Genomic DNA, 24,142 nt, shown 5'->3' with positions numbered 1-24,142 from the left:
GCCCCCCCCCCACTCTTGTAGGCAGGCACATGCATATGAACAGATGCAAAACCTTGGTGATCACTTAGTCCAGGGGTTTCCAAACCTTTTCAGTGGCAAACCTTTTTTAAAAAATTACATTTTATTATTAGTAATTGGAATACACTTACAAGTTGAATTTTATAGCTACTTATGATGAAAATGAATGAGAACAAAGAAACTTTGATGACTAAAAAAATTTTAAGTCAAGATTTATGTCCAACAGTTGCCTCTTTATCGCATGCAGGAGCTAATTCACTATTGTATTTGGCTGCGCTGTATCAGGAAAATCCTGATCCACACAGATAAGTACTTACAAAATTGTATGGCTTAAAAATGCACACAAATCCATTCACACTCCTCCCGTGGAGCTAGCACAGCGTCAGTGTCCCCTCTTCTTGGAGCTGGGCTTAGTGACTTGCGCATTTAAAACAGTTCACCCAGCAATAGCCTTGGCCCTCATTTAAACTGACAGGAGGAATGGCTTTATTCAGAGGTCTTCTCCCAAATGAGCTAATCTGGCAGACTTTAAATACAGCTGACCCTTGAACAACATGAGGGTTGTTTGAAAACAAAGTCAGAAATCTGTATATAACTTCTGACTGCCCCCAAATTTAACTGCTATTAGCCTGTTCACCAGAAGCCTTACTAACATAAACAGTCGATTAACATGTTTCTTATGTTATATGCACTATATACTTGTTCTTACAGTAAAGTAAGCTAGAGAAAATATTTTTTGAAGATTTATTTATTTATTTATTTGAGAGAGAGAGAGAGAGAGCACAAAAGCAGGGGGAGGGGAAGAGGCAGAGGAAGAGGGAAAGCAGACTCCCCGCTGAGCAGGGAGCCTGATGCAGGACTTGATCCCAGGACCCCAGGATCATGACCTGAGCTGAAGGCAGACTTTTAACTGACGGAGCCACCCAGGCACCCCGCGAAAAGAAAATATTAAGAAAATCATAAGAGAGAGGGGCGGCTGGCTGGCTCAGTTGGAAGAGCATGTGACACTTGATCCCAGAGTTGGGAGTTCGAGCCCCAAGTTGGGTGTAGAGTTTACTAAATAATAATAATATTAAACTTTGAAATTTTTTCTAAAAAAGAAAGAAAATCATAAGGGAGAGAAAATATAGTTAGAGTACTATACTGTATTTATCTAAAAACTGCATGTATCAGCGGACCAAAGCAGTCCTAACCCATGCTGTTCAAGGGTCACCATACCTTGGTGGGCTCTAACGCTTTGGGCATGTAACACATACAAATGTGTCCACTGACTGTTATTAGAACTTTTAAGATAAAAATTTAAAAGTGAAGCCAAATGAAAGGTTATGGATTCCTGATGCACTCCCACTATCACCTGGAGTTCCTTGGGGAAAGCGGATTTAATCCCTGCAGCTGCTTCCCTAAGGAAGCAGGCCCAGAAAAGCCCAGCACAAGACTGGACTCGGGTCTCCAGCTCTCCCATCGCCTCTCCGGACACAAAACAGGCTCCTTACGTTCTGGCCTAAAAGCCTCCTCCCGTTTCCCATAGGGATCCTCACAGGGGCCCATTTGCAGACGGGCTATTTTTTTCTAATTTTTTTTTTTAATTTTATTATGTTATGTTAATCACCATACATTACATCATTAGTTTTTGATGTAGTGTCCCATGATTCATTGTTTGCGTATAACACCCAGTGCTCCATGCAGAACATGCCCTCTTTAATATCCATCACCGCGCTAACCCATCCCCCTCCCCCTCCCCTCTAGAACCCTGTTTGTTTCTCAGTGTCCATAGTCTCTCATGGTTCATCTCCCCCTCTGATTCCCCCCCTTCATTTTTCCCTTCCCGCTATCTTCTTCTTCTTCTTCTTCTTCTTCTTTTTCTTTTAACATATAATGTATTATTTGTTTCAGAGGTACAGGTCTGTGATTCAACAGTCTTACACAATTCACAGCGCTCACCATAGCACATACCCTCCCCAATGTCTATCACCCAGTCACCCCATCCCTCCCACCCCCACCACTCCAGCAACCCTAAGTTTGTTTCCTAAGATTAAGAATTCCTCGGGCGCCTGGGTGGCTCAGTTGGTTAAGCGACTGCCTTCAGCTCAGGTCATGATCCCGGGGTCCTGGGATCGAGTCCCACATCGGGCTCCCGGCTCGGCGGGGAGCCTGCTTCTCCCTCTGACCCTCTCCCCTCTCATGCTGTTTCTCTCCCGCTCACTCTCTAAGAAATAAATAAACAAAACAAAACAAAAAAAAAGAATTCCTCATATCAGTGAGATCATATGATACATGTCTTTCTCTGATTGACTTACTTCACTCAGCATAATACCCTCCAGTTCCATCCACGTCGTTGCAAATGGCGCAGATGGGCTATTTAAAAACGTTTATTTTGGGGGCGCCTGGGTGGCTCAGTCCTTAAGCGTCTGCCTTCGGCTCAGGTCATGATCCCGGGGTCCTGGGATCGAGCCCCACATCGAGCTCTCTGCTCAGCGGGAAGCCTGCTTCTCCCTCTCCCACTCCCCCTGCTTGTGTTCCTTCTCTCACTGTCTCTCTCTGTCAAATAAATAATCTTAAAAAAAAGGGTGAGGACCCTCCTTTCTAAATAAATAAATAAAAACATTTATTTTTCCCAAGCAGCTGTCAGAGAACTGAGATCCAAATGCTAGCCATGTCTGGGCTGGGCAGAATGCTGCCCCCACCCCTGGTGACTTAGGCCGGACTCCAGGCTCCACTCAGGGTACACAGCCACCCTGGGAGCGGTCTGCCTCTCCTGGGCCTCAGCCTGACCGGTGAATGGGCCCCAAAGGGCAGGGCTAGTGCAGTGAAACCCAAGACCCCACAGCTCTAGATCCTACAGCTTTGTGGTAGAAGCTAACCTCCTCTAGTGCCACCCTTAATCCCTGACCCTCTCATCATATGTCAGTGGTCAGCAGAATACATTTTGCACAGATACCAGCCCTCTCCTCAGGAAGATCTTTTCATTCCCGAGGGTTGGAGGGTAGCAGTGGAGGCGGTAGGGGAAACGGGCTTTAAACTGGTGGGGTTGTCTCTCTAGACATTCCAGGAAATGTCCTGGACATTCCTGCTCTTGTTAAGGGTTCTGCCTGTGTAATTCTTGGGCCCAACTTTCCGGGGCAGGAGGCCTCTTGACATAGGAGACCTACCTTCTGTTTCTTTCCTTGGCGCTGCTAGGACAGCCCGGCCGGTTGTTACTTCCTCTGCAGGACCTCTGGAGCAGTGCTGTATCCTCGTAAAAGAACAAGCAACAAGTGAAATTAATTTTCATCATATACTTCATTTAACCCAATAGATCTAATATGTTACAATTTCAACAGGTCATCAGCATACATCACGAGTGAGCTATTTTACATTTTCTTTTTGCAGTAAGTCTTCAGAATCCGGGGTATACTTCGCCCTCCGCACCTCTCAATTTGGACTAGCACGTTTGTTTCGGTGCTCCACAGCCACGTGCCGACAGTGGCTACTGTGCTGGACAGGGGGTGGGGGTAGGGGCATCTAGAGACTTACAGGACCCATAAACCTTCCCATTCCTCGCGGAAGAAACTCCCGGTCCCACTCGTCCTTCTCGCTGCCACCTGGCTCCCCCCACGGGGCCGCGTGAACCTGCTCCGCGGCGCCCCTCCGCTGCGGCGCCGGGCTCCAGGGCTCCCCCCCACCCCCGCTCTGCCGGGCCGGGACACTTCGGCGCCCGGCCTCCTTCCCGACCGCGCGGGCCGGGCCTGGCCCGGCCAGGGCGGCGGGCGGCGGGCGGCGGGCGGCGGGCGGCGGGCGCCCCCAGCGGGCCGGGGCGGGGCGGACCAGGCAGGGCCCCGCCCCCTCGCCGCGCCTCCCGGGCCGCCCTCCGCCCGAGAGCTTCGCCGCCGCCGCACCGCCGCCACCGCCGCCCGGGAGCCGAGCCGGGCCGGGCCGCCAACATGCTGAGCCGGCTCGGGGCGCTGCTGCAGGAGGCCGTGGGGGCGGTGAGGCCGGGGAGGCCCGGGCGCGCGGGGCTAGGCCGGAAGGGCGGGCGCGGGGCCGGGGGAGGAGCCGGCGGGCGGGCGGAGGGCGCGGGCCCGCTTCGGGGAAGGGACCCCCACCCAGGCCGCGGCGCCCTTTCCCGGGCCTCCCCTCTCCCCCGTCGCGCCCCTCCCGCACAGCCCTTCCTGCTTCGCGTGGCCTCTTTCCCGATCGCGCCTACTCCCAGCTCCTCTCCAGATCGCCCCAGCCCCTAACCCTTTTCCCCAAATGGCTTCCTGTTTATTTTTCCTGCTCCCCGTTCTCAGTTCGCTCCCAGGTCCCAAACTCTTCTGTGCTAGAGGGCTCCCTTGTCACCCAGTAGTTTCCTCCCCAAGGTACCTTCCCCAGGCCCTTTGCCTTCCTCCACCGCCCCCCACCCACGCTCCTCCCTTCCTGGTCACCTGGGCTGGGAAAATAGATGCCCCTTGCCTTCCTTCTGAGCCCCCAGGCAACCCCAAGACCTCAGTCAGGCGCGTGTGCTCTCAGCCTCCACTTGGGAAGTTCCGGCCCAGATTGGCCACGTCCCCAGGAAGTGTGTATATATACAGTCCAGGGGTGGGTGGGCGCCTGGCCCAGGGAACAGCCTGCTGCGGGGCACAGGGCGGTATCCAGAATGTTATCTCACACCACACCGGCCCTGGCCAGAGTGACCTTGAGTCAGGAGAGGCCAGCAGTGGGGGGACCTTCTGGAGGCCATAGGAGGGAGAGTTTGTGTGTTTGCCATTATCTGTCGGGTTGAAGGCTGGTCAGAGGCCAGTTCACTTCATTCAGCAAGATAAAAGTGCAGTTTAGATAGACTAGGCCGAATGCCTTCTGTTTAAAGTAACCTTGTCAAGAATCTGTAAAGTTAACAGTTCTTTTGTCTCGAAGTAGAGGTCTCCTCTAATTGATCAATTTATTATATTCTGTCCGATTTGCTCAGGAGAAACAACCTTGTGTCCCTCCTCCTTTCTCCCCCTCTCCAAAACAGAGCTTATTATAAATGAGAACAGTCTCAGCCTTAATCAAACCTGTGAAGAAAGTGAAAAGCTCCTCCCACCTCTCCTTCACCTGTCCCCAGCCCTGCCCTTCCTGATGTCCAGGGCATCCCACCTCAGGAGGGGGTCCAGAATGATCTTGCCTTCCCTTCCTCCTTGTCTCCAATTGAAACAGCTGTCATCTTAGAAAGTGATGTGACAACCCACTTCATACCTCTCAGGAAAGCTCCATACACAGGGTGGGAGACGGGCCAGAGAGAGCCTTAGTCCTGAAAGTGACTTTCTAATCCTCCCAGTGCACGCATTTCAGCATCAGGGCCTGGAGGAGGGATTGGTGGTCAAGGGAGGTATTTTTAGGCAGGTGATTTTTGGCCCCTGAGTATCAGATACATAGACAATGCCGTGGAAGTTTGGCTGGCCCCATGTAACTGTCAGGAGAGAGGGAAACCCCTCTTTTCCCCTCCACTCCCACATGGGGGGGGCATAGGTCTTCCCCTGGGTCACCAGGTTAAGACCCCAGCAGGTTGCTTGACTCCTTGTTAAGGAGGAAGAGTGCTCCTTCCTGCCCTCTTCTGACAAAACAGAATAGCAATCGTTAGGGTTCTTTTAGAAAATATTCTTTATTATTATTAATAAAGATAATGAAGATTAGTAATTTAATAATTTCTCTTTAAAATAAATCATTTGGTACAATTTCTTTGGAGTTATAGTAGCTAATAGTAGATTGAGGTGAAGATGATCCCCTTGCTTTGTCTTGACAGTCTGTTTTGTTACAGTCTGTTTGCTGCCGTCTGTGTTCTCCCGGGTCTCCTATTCTTACTGGATTGTTCGTTTTCAGCATAAGCCCAGCTTAAGGGTTCAGGAGACTACAAATGAATTTTGAGGCTAGATGAGAGCCCATCACAGCACTGGAAGATGACTTATAGTGCTGGTCAAGGGTCGGAGGGCTTTCCTGAGCAAGGAACTATGGAAAGGATGTCTAAAGGAGTTTGCTGAGATATTTAGTAAATGCGAATGAGTAGTCATTCGTGGCAGAGCCCTTTAGGGGCAGGCAGAGCTAGAAAACACAGAACCCAAGCCCTCAGGGAGCTCACAGTCTAGTAGAAGAGAAGACTCTAATCCCACAATCACAGTGTCACACAGGATGTGGTAAAAGACAGTGGCCCCATGTGGACGGTGTGCTTGGAATGACTGTGGGAGGTACCGCTCCAGTAAGGGCCATGCCCTACCTCTCCCCCCCCCCCCCCCCCCCCCAGCTAACCGTGAAAGAAGACAAGGTTGCCTGGGCAGCCAAGGGTTGAGGGGGAGAGTTTCAGGGCCTCTGATTCGGTGTTACTGCTTCATCCTCCTGTCTTCATGGCCTTCTAACCGTTCTCCCTGTCTTCATCATCACAGAACTGTCAGCGGACTCTGCCTAAAACACTGCTTAGCAGACGTCCTTGACCTGCCCCCGACTGCCTGCACAAACAGTCGTGACCTGGTGATTCGATGTTCAGGGGCCCACACGCTCCTCAATCCATCCTTATCCCAGACACTTTGCAGAGTTCCTTCCGCAGGAACCGTCTTTCCTTCATCTCTAACTAGTGACTTGGGACTGCATTCGTCCCGTTTTAGTTTCAGGGTAACCTCAGTAAAGCCTTCTGTGTTCCAGTGCTCTTTTCCCATGGGTCATTTTCCACCTGTCCCGCATTCTCACACGACTTCCTACAGCTGAGTTATTTGGGGCGGTTTTCATATTCTGTTCTCCCTGGCACTGGGTCTCCGGCAGCCTTGTACTGCTTACAGCGTCTGGCATAGTGTCTTGTACAGAGGGGCACTCAAAAGATACTTCCGGAACGAATCAGGAGTAGACACTCAGTTCTGTGCTGCAGTGAAGTGTGAGGTTAGAGAGATGCATCCAGGAACTCTGGTGAGGCCTTTGCGGAGCTGGTGGCCCTTAGCTGGACCTCACTGGTGACCGTTCGGATCTAGGCAAGTGTAGGGGGACACAGGGCCTCCTGGGCAGAGGAGTGGCCTGAGCAAACACGGAGAAGTAGAAATGAGCACCTGTGGTGAGGGACTATTTGATTATGCATTTTTCTCCTGTATACGTTTACTCTGCAAGGAAAGAGAGTGACAGCTCTTTTTTTTGAGTTTTCAGGGAAAGCAGTTGTTACCGGTGTGGAGATGAAAAGATAACTTCTGGAAGAGGGGCAGGTTTGGGGCTTGCTCAGAGCAGAAATAGAATTCCCTGGGGCTGCAGGCTGTGCATCCCCAGCTCCTCCAGCAGCCTGCAGCCTTGGACAAAAGATGCAAGCATGTTATAAGTAAGGCACCTCATGAATCTTATGCAAACATTACCTATCTGGCTGAATGAAGCCTTTCGATGGCCTCGAACACAGATTTGTGCAGACTCTCGGACTGAGAGGGGCCCGAAAACTTTGTCTTTGCCACGTTTTCCACGCGTATCATTTTGATTTTGTTGTTTTGGGGGCGCTCTCCTGTTTTCCTCTGTGTCCCTCTACAGTAGCGTAACCACGTTGAGACGACCTGTTTCTGTGTCTGTCCCCCCGACCAACGTTCTTAGATCTTCCGGGCCAGGGACTGTGGAGTCATGACTCATAGCAGGAGCACAGCGTCTCCAGGAGAGAGGCGGGCTGGGAGAGGTGCCAAGAGATTGTCCTGGAGAAAACGCCTTCGTGTTCCCTTTCAGAACCTGGATCACGGCGCCTCCTCCAGGGCCTGGCACTGACCCGAGCCCTGGTAGATGGTGGACCGTCCGTTGTGATGAGTGACGGTGGCGGCCCCTCATGCCGAGTCTGCTCTCTCCACAGCGGGAGCCCAGCATTGACCTGCTGGAGGCCTTCGTGGAGCACTGGAAGGGCATCACGCACTACTACATTGAAAGTACAGGTGGGAGCCCTGCAGCCAGTGGGGAGGAAGGTGTGGGCCGCGTCCCCATGCCAGGCAGAGATGCATGTGGCCTGGAGAAGGTGACGAGGGCTGCACAGGGGTTGAGAGTGGGGGCTGGCCCCACCCTGACCTTTTGGGAGAGGAACTGTGTGAGGTAGGAGTGGGGACGCCACTGAGCTGACTGCAAGGCAGAGGCTGAGCTCCACTTGCCCCTCGCTTCCAGCGAGGCAGAGTGTCTAGGCCTGCGGTCCTCAGGACCTGTGTCCAGGGCTTACTGATTAAAAGAAACGGAATCAAGTCCTCCTTTCCCTGAGCTAACTGAGAGGGCATTTCCCTTATAGAAATCTAAGGTAGGAGGGCAACAAATGCCGATGCCCATAACGTGCCTGGGTCCATGTCCCCCAGCTGACACCCAGACAGCAAAGCTTTGGGTAATCTGGGCCCAGCAGGATCACTCCCTAAGGGGTGGAACTGGATTGGCTGCTTTGTAGTCAGTATGTTGGTATTGGTGGACACACATTGGTTGCCAGGTAACCCTGTCCGGCATCCCTGGCTTTCTACCTCCGGGTTCAGACTGGAGTTTGATTCCAGTCTACCCCTTTCCTGAAGACTTGATTTCCAGCCTGAGCCAGCCCAAAAAATTAAAAAGCAGTCTTTGGACACTTTGAGGGACCCCCCCCTAAGTGTCCTTTTAGACCAGGTTTCCCGATCTTGGCATGGTTGACATTTGGGCTTGACCATTCTTTGTGGTGGCGGGCTTCTTGGGGCGCATGGTGGGATGTTTAGCAGCAGCTCAGGCTTCCACCATCCCCATTGCAGTAAGTATAAATATCTCTTCAAACATTGCCAAATGTTCCCGGGGGCAGAATCACCCCCAGTGGAGAACAACAGCTTTAAACCAAAGATCTTTTTTTCCTTTTTTGAGCTAATAATTGATGTAACATTGTATCATGTAACTTGGGTGTACAACATATTGATTCAATATATGGATATATTGTGAAGTGATCACCACAATAAGTCTAGTTAATATCCATCACCCTAACTAGTTACCAATTTTTTTCTTGTGATGACAACTTTTAAGATACTCTTAGCAATTTTCAAATATGCAATACACTAACTATAATCACTATGCTGTATATAACATTCTCAGGACTTATTTATTTATGAGTTTTTATTTTTGTTTTTGTTTTTTTTGTTGTTTTTTAGAGAGGGAGGGGGCAGAGGGAGAGGGAAAGAGAGAGAATCTTAAGTGGGCTCCACGCCCAGCACAGAGCCTGATGCAGGGCTCGCTCTCACAACTCTAAGATCATGACCTAAGCCGAAATCAAGAATCAGACACCCAACTGACTGAGCCACCCAGGTGCCCCAGGACTTACCTACTTACTTACTTACTTATTTATTAAGATTTTATTTATTTATTTGACAGAGAGAGACACAGCGAGAGAGGGAACACAAGCAGGGGGAGCAGCAGAGGGAGAAGCAGGCTTCCCACAGAGCAAGGAGCCCGATGTGGGGCTCAATCCCAGGGTCCTGGGATCCTGACCTGAGCCAAAGGCAGATGCTTAACCAACTGAGCCACCCAGGAGCCCCAGGACTTATTTATTATTGGAAGTTTGTACCTTTTAGACTGAAGGTCTCTTGACAGAGAGCCCCAATCTGCCAGGATGTAGGAAAAGATCCAGAACTGACTTCAGGTCCACCTGGGGCTTCACCTGAACCCAATCCATTAATTTCCAGAACAGTCCCTAGACCATAGGTACAGGGATGGGTGAGGTGAGCTGAGCTGTGTTGTTCAAAAGCCAGTGCTTTCAAAATAAGCTAGGGGGTGCTCCAGGGCCGGTCCCAAAGCACCAAAACTTGCTTTATGCAAACAGTCTGTCTGAGACTCTCACCAAGAAAGCCCCAGCTTCTCCATCAAGACCTTTGCACAATGGAGCAGGTTTGCCTCCAAACTCATGGTCATGCACGGATTTTTTTTCTCCTTTGTAAAAAAAATTGTTTCTCCTTTCTGCCTCCTGTGAGTGTAAAAAGGAACCGGAGGTTTACCTCTCCGGAAGTGGCTCTGAGACAACTTCTAAATTCTATGACAGAGACCCCTGAGCCCCCGGCTTCTCAGTCGGGCCCAGAGCTGACCTGCAGCCTGAGCAGTGTACCCTCCTGGACACCCCCGGGGTTAGGAGAAAAAATGATGCTGCCTCCCTCTGATAAAGCACTAGAGTATGCACACGTTCCCAGTCAGAGGGCTGTATCCTGGGCCTCATCCAAAAGGTCTTTTGTCTTTTTAAATATAGAGGCACCAACTGTAAATTTCCACTTCCTCTGGTCTTCGTTCGAAGCCAGCTGTGAACCGGGCCTTACTCCAGGTGTACCCTCAGTCTCCCTCCACCCCCTGGGCCGCAGGGGCTCGACCTCATCACCCCACTCACCCTTGTTTCCTGAATCTCATTAGATGAAAACACCCCCGCCAAGAAAACGGATATTCCCTGGCGGCTGAAGCAGATGCTGGACATCCTGGTGTACGAGGAGAGGCAGCAGACGGCAGCTGGGGAGGCCGGGCCCTGTCTGGAATACTTGCTGCAGCACAAAATCCTGGAGACGCTGTGCACCCTGGGCAAGGCCGAGGTGGGCACACCCCGGGGAGCCCCTGCGGCCCCGGCTCGTCCCTCTGTGTTCCCGTCCCATCGTGTCATGGAAACGCTGCCGTTATCCAGTCAGGGTTCATTCAGCGAAGGTGTGCTAAGAACCGGCCGGGTGCCAGGCAGGGGCCTCGGTGCTGCAGACCCAGCAGCTACTAAAACAGACGAAAGTTCTGGTCAGAGGTCACTGGGGGGCCCGCACGCAGCCTGTCCAACCATGACAGGTCATGGAGAACGGTGAAGCGGGACGGGGACCCAACAGTGTGGGCAGGCCGGTTTCAAACACGGGCGCAGCTCATTTGATTGCGGTCCACGTGATGGTGCTTCACAAAGCCGGCATTTCTTACACGGCGGAGGTTTGGGGCAACGGGGCGCTGAGAAGCTCGGGTGGCACCATGTTTCCAGCAGCATCTGGTCACTTCACGTCTCTGCGTCACATTTTGGTAATTCTCAGTAATCTTTCCAACTCAGTGATGATATTCCTTACAGTGATAGGTGCTCAATGATCTTTGATGTTGCTATTATAATTGGGGGCACAAGTAATGCCCCTGTAAGACAGCTCCACTGACCAGCCCTTCCCCATCTTTCTCCCTCTCCTTGGGCTCCCTAGTCCGCGAGACACTACAATATTGAAGTTCGGCCAACTAATACCCCTCCAGTGGCCTCTAAGTGTTCAAGTGAGGAAGAGTCACACGTCTCTCACTTTAAATCAAAAGCTGAAATGATTAAGCTCGGTGAGGAAAGCTGAGATGGGCCAAAAGCTAGGCCACACAACAAACAGTGGGCCGGGGCGAGAATGCAAAGGAAAAGTTGTTGGAGGAAATTCAAAGTGCCTCGCGGTGAACACGCGAACGATAAGAGAGCGGAACAGCCTCACTGCGGACGCGCTGAAGGTCTGAGGGGTCGGCCTAGAAGAGCAAACGAGCCACGACGTTCCGTTAAGCCAAAGCCTGACCCTGAGCCAGGCGCTGACTCGCTTCGGTTGGGCGAAGGCTGAGAGCAGGGAGGAAGCTGCAGGGGGACCGTCGGGAGCTGGCAGAGGTGGGTCCGAGAGGTGTAAGGGAAGACGCCGCCTCTGTAACATCAGGGTGCGAGGGGAGGTGGCCAGGGCTGGGGTAGATGCTGCAGCAAGTTCTGCGGGAGACCCAGCGGGGTAAGTGATGAAGGAGGCTACGCGGCGCAGCAGGTTTCCAATGTGGATGAAACGGCCTCTACTGGAAGAAGACGCCAGCTAGGACCCTCAGCGGCCGGGGGGACGTCAGTGCCCAGCTGCAAAGCTTCCAAGGGTGGGCTGACTGTCTTGTCAGGGGCTGAGGCAGCTGGTGACTTGAAGTCGAGGCCAGCGCTCATTGACCATTCTGGACGTCCCAGGGCCCTGGAGAGTCGTGTTCGTGCCACTCTGCCTATGCTCTGTGAATGGAACAACAAAGCCTCGGTGGCAGCACTTGGGATCACTACGTGGTGTCCTGAATACTTTAGGTGCCCTGTGGAGACCTACCGCTCCGAAAAAAATCTTCTTGTCAAACCACGACTGCTCACCGACAATGCACCTGGTCACGCACGAGCTCTGATGGAGAAGTAGAACGAGACGATGGCTGTTTCCTGCTGACACGGCAGCCATGCTGCAGCCCGGGGAGCAAGGAGGCATTCGACTTCCAAGTCTTATTATTTAGGAAATACATTTTGTAAGGCGGTGGCTGCCATAGATAGTGATTCTTCTGATGGATTTGGGCAAAGCAAATTGAAAACCTGGCAAAGATTCGCCATTCCAGGTGCCACTAAGAACATTCGTGATTCATGGGAAGAGGTCAAAATATCAACATGAACAGGAGCTTGGAAGAATTCGATCGCAACCTTCATGGATGACTCTGGCGGGTTCAAGACTTCAAAGGAGGAAGTGTGGGGGAAAGAGCGAGAGAACTAGAACAGGAAGTGGAGCCTGAAGATGGGACTGAATGGCTGCCATCTCATGATCAAACTAACAGATGAGGAGTTGCTGCTCATGGATGAGCAAAGAAAGGGGTTGCTTGAGATGGAATCTACTCCTGGGGAAGACGCTGGGAAGATTGTTGAGATGGTAACAGAAGATTTAGAGCATTGCATAAACTTAGTTGATAGAGAAGCGGCAGGCTGGAGAGGACTGGCCAATTTTGCAAGAAGTTCTACTGTGAGTAAAATGCTATGGAACAGCATCACGGTGATACAGAGAAATCATTCATGAAAGCAAGAGTCCATCCGTGTGGCCAACTTCACTGTTGTCTTATTTTAAGAAATGGCCCCAGCTGTTCCCACCTTCAGCAACCCCCACCCAGATCAGTCAGCAGCCACCAACAGCGAGGCAAGAGCCTCCACCGGCAAGATTACAACTCGCTGAAAGCTCAAATGATGGTTGGCATTTTTTAGCAATATTTTAAAATTAAGGTTATGTACATTGCTTTTTAGACATAACGCAATTGCACAATTAATAGACTACAGTATAGCATAAACATAGCTTTTGTATTCACTGGGAAGCCAAAAAATTAATTTGACTTGCTTTCTTACGATATTCGCTTATTGCAGTATTTGCTTTATTGTGGTGGTCTGGACGCAAACCTGCCTGTCTCGGAGGTGTGCCTGTAGTGAGGGAAGGAGGCTTGCAGAAAATGTGGTCTCTGAGCGGTGACCAAGGGAGGATGGTGCTGTGGCCCAGGGGTGGGGAGCATTCCAGGCAGTGGGCAGGCTCCATCTTCTGACGGGCACTCTGTTCCTTGACACTCAGTACCCCCCAGGGATGCGACAGCAGGTATTCCAGTTCTTCAGCAAGGTTCTGGCCCAGGTGCAGCACCCCCTCCTGCATTACCTCAACGTCCACAGGCCTGTGCAGGTGAGGGGCCAGGAGACCAAGGGGTGTCTGAGGGTCAAGCCCTCTCTCTTCCCTGCTACCCCATTCTTCTCTGTTTCTGATTTGCTTCCCTTCTAGAAGCTTCTCCGACTTGGTGGAACAGTTCCTGGATCCCAAACAGAAAAGGAGGAGGTACAGTTCACCACCGTCCTCTGCTCCAAGATCCAACAGGACCCAGCCCTGCTCACCTACATCCTGGAAGTGAGCACCTCTGTGAGGGACAGGAGCGGGAGGGCTCCGACCCCAGGGCAGGCCCCTAAGGCCCTTCTGAGGAAGCAGAGGGTGGAGCAGGTACTCAGGCGCCTAGGCGGCTTCCTCTCTAGCTCCATGCCGAGGCCCTGACAGCCAACACATCCTGCATTCCCAAGGGGCATCGTGGGGAATGGTCTGCACCGTGACGTGGCTTCACCCGACCTTCTTTGCAGGGTAAAAAGATTGTCAGGAGGAAGAAGTCATTCAAAGAACCCACCACCCTGCCTAGAGAGGCAGCCAGCATCCAAGACAAGGACCACCCCCGCAGCAAGGCTCCTGACATGAGTCCCTGCGGGGCCCGGGCCTTGAGCGCGCAGCCGCCTGCCGAGACAGAGGAGGAGCCGGATGGAGCGGCTGGAGAGAGCAACCTCATCACCTCCCTGGTCGGGTTGTGCAAGAGCAAGGTGCTAGCTGCCGAGACAGAGTGGGCGGGGATGAGGAGGGCGAATTGCTGGGAGGGGATCTGGGCATTCAGGTGTATGGCCCTGAAGTCGTACCCCTATCCCCTAGAAAGGCCGGGTGGCTCTGAAGGCCCAGGAGAACCTGCTGCTCCTGGTCAGCGTGGCTTCACCGGCAGCCGCCACCTACCTGGTGCAGAGCAGTCCTTGTTGTGCCGCCGTGGTCGAGCACCTCTGCCAGCTCTACCAGTCGGTGCCCCCCTTCCTGGACCCGGCGGACGTTGCCGCACTAGAGGGCGTCAGCTGGAGGTAGGCGCTGGGCCCGGAGAAGCTGGCCTACGGCTTCAGTGGCAAGAAGCCCTCCCTGTCCTCTGCTTTTCTAGGAGGGATGGGGACCCCTGCTGGCCACCCTCTTGCTGAGGGCACAGCCTGTCCTCAAGGGCTTTCCCTCTCGCTCCCCCGCCCCGCACCAGCAACAGAGGTTGCAGGGAGAAGGGGCCCAGATTCTGGAACATCCCTGAGGTGGGCCTCACAGCTCCTCCCTTGCTCCCCCTCAGGTTGCCCAGTGCCCCATCTGATGAGGCTTCCTTCCCTGGCAAGGACACCTTGGCTGCCTTTTTGGGCTGGTTTGATTACTGTGACCACCTCATCACAGAGGCACACATGGTGAGCCGGGGCCCCAACAGGTCCCTCTGTGGGGGTGCCCCGTGGTTGACCCCACTCCCTTCCCTGTGTCCACCCTGAGGACCAAGTGGGTCTCTCAGGAGCTAGGCAGGGCCCCCGGGCTGCCTATTGTGTTAAACGCTGTGCAAGGACACGGTTGTTTCTCAATGGAAAACTGTCATGGAGGTAAAACGTGCTTAAGACATGTTCTTTGGCACCTAGGTGGTTGCAGACGCCTTGGCAAAGGCTGTGGCTGAGAAGTTATTCGTGGAGATTCTGCAGCCCCACCTCCTGCATGTGTAAGTCTATGTCGTGTTTCCTTGGGCATGGCCGTGGTTGGGCCCAGTTGCTCACCCCACCAGGTCCCTTCCTGTCCCTAAGGCCAGGGATCTCCTTGGCCAGAGTCACATGGGTCTGCGGGCTCCATGGTTAATGTTTGCCGGGCCTGGCCCCCTGACAGCCATGTGGCTCAGAGCCACACGGGCTGACTCCAGGACCTCAGGAGGACTAGGGAGCAAGCAGAGAAATACCAGGGAAGGCATAAGGAAACCCGGAAAGGGTTCTGTCACCCCCACATGTGTTCACTCCTGGCTCCCTCTCTGCTCTCCCCTCTCCCGCCTGGCTCTCAGCCCCCAGGCCTGGCTCAGTGCTCTCTCCCTGTAGTTCTGAGCAGAGCGTCCTGACCTCCACCGCCTTGCTCACGGCCATGCTGCGTCAGCTCCGCTCTCCTGCCCTGCTGCGAGAGGCTGTGGCTTTCCTCCTGGGCACAGACCCACAGCCTGCAGCCCCCGACGATGGCCCCCGTACTCTGTGCGCTCACCTCATCGGGCACTGCGACCACCTCTCTGACGAGGTAAGGGGGAGGGCGTCGTCCGACCCCTGCCCAAGGGACCCCCCGAGTGCTTCTCCCTGCTTGCATTAGCTTACCAGCTGGCACTTCCTTTGAGGCATTGAAACGTATGCCCCCCCAAAACAGTGACTGCTTTTGTCACACGGTGATGTTCTGTGATCAGATGCTTGCCTTGTGACTTTATGTTTTCCAAACCTATTTCATATTCACTTGGCTTGTTTGAGGCTTACAGCTACTCTGAGCTAGGTGAGGCCACTATTTCGTTTCTCAGCCATGGAAACTGAGACACAGAAGAGCCAGTTGGCTCGCTTGATAACATACATCAAATCGGTAACAGAACCAGAACGGGCAGACTTTCGGCTCCCAGACCAGCACCCACCCACTCCCCCCAAAACCTGCCACCTGCTCTTTTCTTATCTGAGTGAGCAATTCCCAGGGACCCCTAGAAGCCGGGGTCCTGCTGACCCTTTCTTACCCAGATCAGCATCACCACCCTGCGGCTATTCGAGGAGCTGCTCCAGAAGCCACACGAGCAGGTCATCCGCAGCCTGGTCCTGTGCAACCTGGAGGGCCGCCATTATGTGGCCAGGGGCTCACCCGAGCCCGAGAGCTACGAGGACACCCTGTAAGTGAAACCCTGCGCCTCTGGGAGGCCTCAGGCTGCTAGGACCCACCACGGCCCCCCGTACCCCCGCACTTGCTCATTCATTCATTGGTGCCACAGAGATCTGGAGGAAGACCCTTACTTCACAGACGGCTTCCTCAACTCCAGCTTTCAACACTCAGCAAAGCCTCCCCCAGCCCCTGCCACCAACTCAGATGGCAAAACAGCAGTGACTGAGATCGTCAACAGGTAGGGAGCCATCTGGAAATCTAAGCCACTTGAGGTTTGTTCCGTCTTTGGCCATAGCCCTGAGAGAGGCACAGCCCAGGAGGGAGTGTTCCCTCGGGGCTGGAGTTGGAGTGGGGAGGAACAGGGCAGCCCGGACGGTGCCCCTCCACACCTAGGGTCTTGTCTCTCAGTTTCCTCTGCCTGGTTCCTGAGGAAGCCAAGACCTCGGCTTTCCTAGAGGAGACGGGATATGACACGTACGTCCACGATGCTTACGGACTGGTGAGTGTTGAGGCCTCTGCCAATGCCCACTTGTCCCTCAAAGCCAGGGCGTTGATAAACTCCACCTTCTCCCTCTGTGATCTGCCCAAGGTGCTCCCTGCTCCAGCCAAGAGCCTCGAGTCCGTCCTTCCTCTGTGGTTCCCACGGTCTGCGGGGTGCCTCCTGACCACTGGGCCCACCTCCTCAACTCTCACTCCTGTTTCAGTTCCAGGAGTGCAGCTCCCGAGTTGCCCCTTGGGGCTGGCCCCTGGGCCCCACACCCCTGGACCCCCATGAGCCTGAACAGCCTTTCTTTGAGGGTCACTTCCTCCGAATGCTGTTTGACCGCATGTCCCGGATTTTGGAACAGGTAGCCAACAGGACTGGGCCCTGGCTACGGGGTGAGGGCCCATGGGAGAACTCCAGGCAGGTGCCCTGGGGGGGTTTGAGTCCTCTTTGGTTCTTCAGCTCCATATCCCCCTCCCCCACCCCTCCCACTTCTCCAGGCGGGAAGCCCCATCTTGCCTCTGCTCTACACGCCCTAACATGTTCTGGCCCTCAGCCCCAGGGAATCCGTGACACACACACATCACGTGAGACTCCCACCCCCGCACACGTTCACACTGGCCAGGCGCCTTGCTGGGGGAGTGCAAAACTGCTCACCGCCCCCTGCCAACCCTCGGCTTGTCCACTGTGCTCCCTGCAGCCATACAGCCTGAACCTGCAAGTGACCTCAGTCCTGTCCCGGCTTGCCCTCTTCCCCCACCCCCTTATCCACGAGTACCTCCTGGATCCCTACATCAACCTGGCCCCTGGCTGCAGGAGTCTGTTCTCTGTGCTCGTCAGGGTAAGGATGCCGGAGCCCAGGGGTGTGTGCCCGTGGGGTGGCAGGAAGAGAGGGGATCAGGAGGGGGGTGGGGGCCGCAGGAGTGGGCACTCTGGACAGCTCCACCCCTCCTCCACTGCTACAGCAGAGCTAGGGGACCCTGCATGAGTGTCATCGGCTCCCACCTCAGCCGTGTCTCATTCCTGCTCTAGGTGATCGGGGACTTGATGCAGAGAATTCAGAGGGTACCCCAGTTCCCGGGAAAACTGCTCCTGGTGCGCAAGCAGCTGATGGGTCAGGTCCCTGGGGAGCAGTAAGTAACCGAGGGGAATGGGTGCCCAAGCACGGACCCTAGGGTGGGAAGGCAGACTGCCCAAGGATAGTGGGAGGGGCATAGGCTGGGGAGGAAGAGGGCCTGTTGCTGAGCTCGGTCTTCACTCAGAGGTGTCTGCCACTGGAATGTACCTCATGGACACTGGGATGTCATACTGGGCACACTCCCGCCGCCTCCCAGCCATGACCACCCCATGCTGTCTCCCTCAGGCTGGACCACCAGACTCTCCTCCAGGGAGTGGTGGTTCTTGAGGAATTCTGCAAGGAGCTGGCTGCCATCGCTTTCGTCAAGTTCCCCCCACATGGTCCTCACCTGCACCTCCCCCCTCCCCGAGAAGGGCACGTCTGAGCCAGGAGCAGGACAGGAGGGGAGACTTCTGTCCACACCTCTGCCCACGAGCTGCCTCGTACCTGGCACTGCCGCCACCTCCTGCCTCCCAGGCTGGGGCTTGGTTCCATCTCTACCTCCCAGGCACCTCTGCCTCTGAGGACGCCTGGGCTTCCACTCCCAGGTTAACTCAAGAAGATCCTGGCCTGTCAGCCACACGAGACTGGGCTCAGGGAGTGGGTCTCCAAGGAGCAAAAGAGATGGCCTCCCAGACAGCATGGTGTCCTCGGGGCCTTCTCGGGGGAGCTGGGTAATTGCCAGGTGATCACCCAGACCCAAACCCTCACGTGTCCTGTGCCTATCACCTGAGTCGACGGGCCATTCGTGGCCAGGGCCAAGACCTGTGGCTCGGTTCCAGGGGCACAGGGGGGAGTGAGTGATGGTTCTGAGGCTGGTCAGGACCGCAGGCCAGAGACGGGGGTGCAGGAGCCCCATCTCTGTCAACGCTAGGTACCACAGACACTGCTGAGACTTGACATTTTTTCTCCTGCCTTCTTGGCTTAATCCGTGGCAAAGGGGCAGTGGATAGCCGGGGAAGCCCACTCTTCCTACCCAGCCCTCCTGGAGACTGTTGCAAAATTCCCAACCGCCTCCTGGCAAATATCCAAAGCATGCTCCGCGCCCAGGCGGGGGCAGCTGCTAATGAGAGCCTTGGTGTAACTGCAGCCGGGGCGGGAGAGGCCTTGGGAAGTGGGGGGCTGGGTGCCAGGCTCCGGCTCCAGCTGCTTTCTCTCTGGCACCTCTGAACCCGTCCCGGCTGGTCCTCAACACCTGGGTAGAGGGGCTCAGAGCCTGGCCCTCAGCTTTCCACCCAGCCTGCAGTGCTCTTGATGGAATACTCTTCGGGGGAGCCAGGGAGCTCGGGACAGACGAGGCCGGGATGCCCACCTGACCCCAGGCCCCCAGGGCCCGGCGGGGAGGCGCTGGGGCGCAGGCAGCCGGTTGTAGTGGTGTTCTCCCTGCATGCCCTTCACGGCCGGGGCTGCCACCCCACCCGGCCTGAATCTGTCTCAACCTGCAGGAACACACAGGCGGCGCCAGGCATTACCTCACGGCAGGACTGCAGTGCTGGCTGCGCTCCTGGGCAAGGAGGAGTGGGCCAGAGCCCCTTTCGCTTCCTTTTCCTGCCTGTGCCGCTTCTAGAAGCCGGCCGCAGGTTGCCAGGAGGTGACATGGAAGAGGAGGAACTCAGTGACCTCTCCCTCTCCTGCGTTCCTCCAAGCCGCTGCTCTGAAGGACACCGTGCATGGGCATGCATGCGTGTGTGCGCACATGGGTGTTGGCGTGGGACCAGAGAGCCGAGCTCACAGGGCAGATTGAACTCTTCAAGTCAGAAAAACGTCTGAGCGTCCGGGAGTCACAGAGACTCCCCTCCTCCATCCCCTTCAGCATTCACACTGCGTCCCCCCAGACAACACAGCAATAAATGGTTTGGTTGCGTGGACACAGCGGCCCTGTTCGCCACTCTTCGTGTCCTCCTGTGCAGGACTCCACTGCTCATTCAGGCCCATCTTCCTCCCCAAGAAAGACACATTCCTTTTCCAGCACTGGAGTGGAGGGAGGTGGTGTCCTGGGCAGGGGGGGTGGCGATGGTGGTGGTAAGTAGAGACAGGCTCCGGCAGCGCACATCTGATGTTCCTCAGCCCCTGCCAGGAACCAGGCTCCTTCTTGGCCAAGCAACGCTTTCTGCCCAGCTTACCTACAGCTGAGAGCCAGCTAGCCTTGGGAGACGCTGGGAGAGAACGGGCCATCTGGAGCATCTGTGTGCAAGTCTCATTTTGGGGTGTTTATGTTGTGAGTTGTGTGAATGCTTTAGTGGACCTATTTTAAAAACCTGTCCCTAGGTGTATGTGTGTGGGGATGCTCTCAGGAAAGTAGCTGAGCGAACTCCAAGACAGAGCAAGTTGAAAACTCGGACAGGGCTGATGAGTGGCTCTTACCTCTTACCATGTCACAATCACTGGGTTTGCTTTTTACAATACCTGTGGAATGGGTGTCTCTGGGGGTGGGCCCAGAGTTGTTTTTAAAGCTCTCCAGGTGATTCTAATGGGCAGGGTCGAAAACTACTATAGGCTAAATAAAGTGGGAGCAAAGATTACCCTTTGACGGGGATATGGACTGGTGGGTCCCTCAGATACTGAGAGAAGTGAACCAAAGTGAAAGGGTTCGATTCCATCATGTGGGAGATGTTTGTCCTCAGATGGCACAAGAGGATTCCTACCACAGCCTAAGACAGAAAGACAAGATGGCAGCCAAGAGAGGATGGGAAAGGGGGCCATCAGTGTCAGAGTGGAGTTACCTCAGAAGGGAAGCCTAGTCAAGCGTTCCCTTGCTCAGAACCAGAGAACTGTATTACATGCAGTGGGCAGCACACGATATATTTTCTTTGTTCACTTCCTGTGGTTTTCCCTTAAGTTTTAGTAAAGTTCTTTTTTAAAAAAATGATTTTTATCATGATTCTGCTGGGCTGAGGGGAAAGGAATAAAGGGTTTTGGTCTGGCTTGGGCTGGAGTTGTAGAAAGGCAGAGGCAGGAGCCTGGAGGCCAGCAGAGCGATGCCGGGAGGGAACAGGGAAGCTCAAGGAGATGAAACCCCGCCAAGAGGCAGGACCAGCTTCTACTTTACAGCTCCTTGCCCACCTGAAGCTTCCGGTGTTCTCACTGCTCAAACCCCAGAGGGGATGTGGACACATCCTGCCCTGGCAGGCAAGAGGAAGAGAGCCCCAGTGGACCACAGAGGCTATGGTGGACGGCAGGAAGCCTGCCCACCCCAGTCACCCGCAGTCTGGGACACGAGCTTGCTGTCTGGGAAGACCTGGGTGGCTGTGGTGGGACAAGGGGAGGAGCTTCTTTCTTGATACAGTCCCCCCTTCCTGCTCACTTCCTCCCCCCACAGAGACATTTAGGCAGGAAGGCAAAGCAAGTGCCACCTATTTACTCAGCAAGGGGCCCACTCCCTTGGAATGACCTCCCCCAGCAACCCAAGTCCGTATTCTAAGTGCCTGAGAATCTGGATGTAGGCCTTTACTGAGGCAAGCATGGAAAATGATGAGTAGGTGCCCTCTCAGGTTCAGAAAGTTCTCACATCCCCTTAGGGAGTAGTGCCCTCATCGTGCCCACAGGGCAATTAGATCCTTGAGCTCTGAACTCCTTGTTTGGTTAAAGGCACTGTCCTTCTGGTGCAATGCGGGGACCTGCTCCACAGAGAAGGAAATTACCCTGAGAACTAGGAGAATCACCTGCTCCTAAGGCAACAAGACCCCTGACTGCCAACTTCCTGCCTCCCTCAGAGGAAGGCAGAGCCGTGGTGGGGGAGGGGAGGGCCCAGGAGCCTGGCTCCTTGCGCAACGATGGCACCTTCCTATCTGTTGACTGGGACAACAGATGATTCCTGAAGTCTCTGTAAGAGCTGGCTTTGTAGGTCTTCCTCCATCACCTTCCACCAAAAAAAGTTCTCACCCCGAACCTTTGGGGGCTCACTCTGCATACCTGGGTTCCGAAAAGCCACAGTCACCAGCACATTCAGGCAGATGCCATCTGCATGCTCTTTGCCCAGATGCTGCAGTCCAAGCAACCCCTTGGTCTCCACTGCCAAGTGGGGCAGGGCCAGACACCCCTGTAGCAGCCGCAGGACGGCCATCTTGATGCCACCCCTTTGCTCCATGGGAGTGAGGCCGCAGGCGGTGATGGGCAAGTGAGGCATCCCCACCGTGCCCACCAGCACCCACACCGTCTGGACGCTGGTAAAGGTGGCCACGAGCCGCTGGCAGACCAGACTGCAGGGAAGCTCCTGGGGCAGAGTAAGAGGGTGCCTGGCTTGCTGGCGGTACTGGGCGGCTAGCTCTACCAGGTGCAGAATGTCCTGGGCTCGCAGCGGAGTGGGCAGGGAGGTTCGTGGGTACCAGCCAGCCTGCAGGGACTCTGCATCTGCCTCCTTGGAAGTCTTGAGAATTCCACCTGGAGGGGATGTCGAGGATGGGGTGGGGGAAAGGGTGTCTGTTGAGAGAAGTGCTGGGTCCGGCAGATTAAACGGCCACCCAGGCATTCCAGCCCTGACCTACACCAGGGTTGGGGTTGGTAGGGGTTGGTAGGGGCTGGGAGTCAAATCCACAGGCTGGAGATGCCAGGCTTGTACCAGACAGACTAGGGGCTCATCTCACCAGAGGACAAGCTGGGGGAAAGGTGTCAGCTGCCCCCTGCCAAACACTGCCACCAGGTGGGCCATACCTGTGGCTCGAGCGAGGAACACAAAGCGGATCCAGGAGGGGCCCCGCTCCTCCACAGACAGCAATGTCAGAGGCTCACAGTGCAGCCCGGCCTCCTCCTTCACCTCCCGCTGCAGTGCCTCCACGATGGTCTCCCCAGGCTCCATTCTCCCCGCGGGTAGGTACCAAGACCCACGGCACTCTTTCTTGGCCTCCTGGATCAGTAGCACCTCATCCTGAGGGGAGAGAGAGGAGCCTCGCTGGGAACCTTCCCTTGCCCTGGGGTTAGATCCTATCTCAAACACAGTCACCCAACACCCCCTTACTGGTGCACACCTCAAACTGATGAGCTCTCCAGGGAGTTGGCCCTTGTGTGCCTGGGGGCCGCAGCTGTCTCGTTCTGCAATTTATCCCTCTGCATTCAGACTTCCATTTCAGAAAGGGGCTGAGATTCCCGGGAGCTGTTTCAGGGGCTAGGGATTAGGCCCCACAGTGAGGTTTGCCATGTGTCCTGCACTGACTCCTGTCTATATGCCACATGTGTCTCTGTGTACCCCTCACCTCCCCTGGTGATTTACAAACCGCTTGTGGCAGGGCCTCACACTGGGGCCTAGGCTTTACAACACCCCCCAGCCCCATACAACTCCTACCTATGGCCCTGGCCCCTTCTAGCTGGCGTTGCAGCAACTTGCACCAGGATCAGCACGAAAAGAGCACCACACAGTGGGACAGAAGGTCTGATAATAAGCGCCAGGCGTGCCATTACTGTCCAAGGGGCTCAGAGGAGGTCTCTGAGGCACTGGGCAGATCTTTGAGCCCACTAGCGGCAGGCACTGTGCTAGATTCTGGGGAAAGGGGAATAGGACAGGCCTCTTCTCAAGACACTGAGGCCTAGCGGGAGGAAATAAGCAGGCTCCCGGGCCTCAGATTCCTCTTCAGTACAGGGGGACAATCTCAGGGCTGGGCCGCACAAGGCTCAGATGGTAAGTGTGAGTGAGAGTGCTTTGCAAAACTGGGAGGCACCACGCACCAAGAAGTGGTGGCTGCTGCCGGCAGGTCCTCTGTCCCCACCGGGGCTGGCTGCGCGCTGCGGAGGGCCGGGCGCCGGGCCCAGCCGGCGGACGCTCACCTGCTCGTTGAGGAACACGGCCAGCACCACGTAGCAGACGTTCTTCCGCAGCCGCACGGGCGCCAGGGGCTCCCCGGCCGGCTCCGAGTCGCAGCTGTGCACACTCAGCCCCTGGCCCCCCAACACCGCCGCCAGCGCCCCCGCCAGGCCCTCCGATGCCATCGGGTCCCCTGGGAGGCGGCAGACGGGCCCCCGCAGACCGACCGCGCCGGGCAGGGTGGGACACGGGTGAGACAGCGGTCCGCCGCCGTCGCCCCCTCCCCCTGCCGACTCGGGCCAGGCGCGCTCGCGAACGCGGAAGCGCCGGCGAGCCCTCCGCTGATAGGCTACGCGTCACCGCGGCCTGCCCGGATTGGCTGGCTCGCGTCGGTCATGGCGGGGGCGGGCGCAGTCCGTGAACGGGTTAGGAACCGGGCCTGGGAGGTGGGCGCCGCGGACCGGCTTCTGCTTCTCTCTCAGTTATCCGAACCCTCCCCCGACCCCCCCCCCCCCCCGCTCCGGACATTTCTAGCCACCAACCTCGCTAATTCCTCCAGCAGGCACTTGTAGGCGCGGGCTCCGACGATGACGTCATCCTGCCTGTGGGCTGCGGAGCGCCAC

The 24,142-nt window shown here is 55.3% G+C and overlaps 2 protein-coding genes and 1 long non-coding RNA gene across 8 annotated transcripts; 1 reads left to right on the top strand and 2 right to left on the bottom strand.

Moving 5' to 3' along the window:
- Nucleotides 1–1,580: 1,580 nt before the first annotated feature.
- LOC123841654 (uncharacterized) lies at nucleotides 1,581–4,571 on the bottom strand. Its single transcript, XR_010409666.1, has 3 exons — nucleotides 4,422–4,571; nucleotides 3,168–3,243; nucleotides 1,581–2,224 (listed from the first exon to the last, which is right to left on the bottom strand). It is a non-coding gene; the product is annotated as an uncharacterized LOC123841654 (long non-coding RNA).
- On the top strand, nucleotides 3,842–19,660 carry FHIP2B (FHF complex subunit HOOK interacting protein 2B). Of its 6 annotated transcripts, none has more exons than XM_064585422.1 (17): nucleotides 3,842–3,983; nucleotides 7,811–7,889; nucleotides 10,339–10,511; nucleotides 13,284–13,388; nucleotides 13,485–13,607; nucleotides 13,832–14,062; nucleotides 14,169–14,365; nucleotides 14,614–14,722; nucleotides 14,942–15,018; nucleotides 15,383–15,572; nucleotides 16,049–16,194; nucleotides 16,294–16,422; nucleotides 16,593–16,683; nucleotides 16,889–17,032; nucleotides 17,369–17,509; nucleotides 17,701–17,801; nucleotides 18,032–19,660. In XM_064585422.1, exons 1-17 carry the CDS (start codon nucleotides 3,939–3,941, stop codon nucleotides 18,168–18,170), a joined length of 2,220 nt encoding a protein of 739 aa, XP_064441492.1. In that variant the 5' UTR covers nucleotides 3,842–3,938; the 3' UTR covers nucleotides 18,171–19,660. The 6 variants fall into 6 exon arrangements, with proteins under 6 accessions (XP_064441492.1, XP_064441495.1, XP_064441493.1 ...); XM_064585423.1 differs by having other exon boundaries at nucleotides 3,845–3,983; nucleotides 7,690–7,889; XM_064585425.1 differs by lacking the exon at nucleotides 13,284–13,388.
- A 1,463-nt stretch (nucleotides 19,661–21,123) lies between these two features.
- NUDT18 (nudix hydrolase 18) lies at nucleotides 21,124–23,837 on the bottom strand. Its single transcript, XM_045879984.2, has 3 exons — nucleotides 23,543–23,837; nucleotides 22,436–22,649; nucleotides 21,124–22,165 (listed from the first exon to the last, which is right to left on the bottom strand). Exons 1-3 carry the CDS (start codon nucleotides 23,702–23,704, stop codon nucleotides 21,570–21,572), a joined length of 972 nt encoding a protein of 323 aa, XP_045735940.1. The 5' UTR covers nucleotides 23,705–23,837; the 3' UTR covers nucleotides 21,124–21,569.
- Nucleotides 23,838–24,142: the final 305 nt, after the last annotated feature.

Source organism: Mirounga angustirostris, unplaced genomic scaffold, assembly GCF_029215605.1.
Source record: "Mirounga angustirostris isolate CCGP_5_RB_7025 unplaced genomic scaffold, mMirAng1.0.hap1 SCAF_2, whole genome shotgun sequence".
Classification (NCBI taxonomy): Eukaryota; Metazoa; Chordata; class Mammalia; order Carnivora; family Phocidae; genus Mirounga; species Mirounga angustirostris.
Note: the sequence above shows the minus strand (reverse complement) of the source record. Positions and strands in the feature narration are given on the sequence as shown.

Excerpts from the sequence above, each read along its gene's own strand:
- FHIP2B (XM_064585422.1), top strand. The coding sequence starts at position 3,939 with ATGCTGAGCCGGCTCGGGGCGCTGCTGCAGGAGGCCGTGGGGGCG. Across the intron at positions 7,890-10,338 it reads CTACTACATTGAAAGTACAG|ATGAAAACACCCCCGCCAAG; the intron begins GTGGGAGCCCTG and ends GAATCTCATTAG. Across the intron at positions 17,033-17,368 it reads TGTCCCGGATTTTGGAACAG|CCATACAGCCTGAACCTGCA; the intron begins GTAGCCAACAGG and ends TGCTCCCTGCAG.
- NUDT18 (XM_045879984.2), bottom strand. The coding sequence starts at position 23,704 with ATGGCATCGGAGGGCCTGGCGGGGGCGCTGGCGGCGGTGTTGGGGGGC. Across the intron at positions 22,650-23,542 it reads CCGTGTTCCTCAACGAGCAG|GATGAGGTGCTACTGATCCA; the intron begins GTGAGCGTCCGC and ends CTCTCCCCTCAG. Across the intron at positions 22,166-22,435 it reads GTTCCTCGCTCGAGCCACAG|GTGGAATTCTCAAGACTTCC; the intron begins GTATGGCCCACC and ends CATCCCCTCCAG.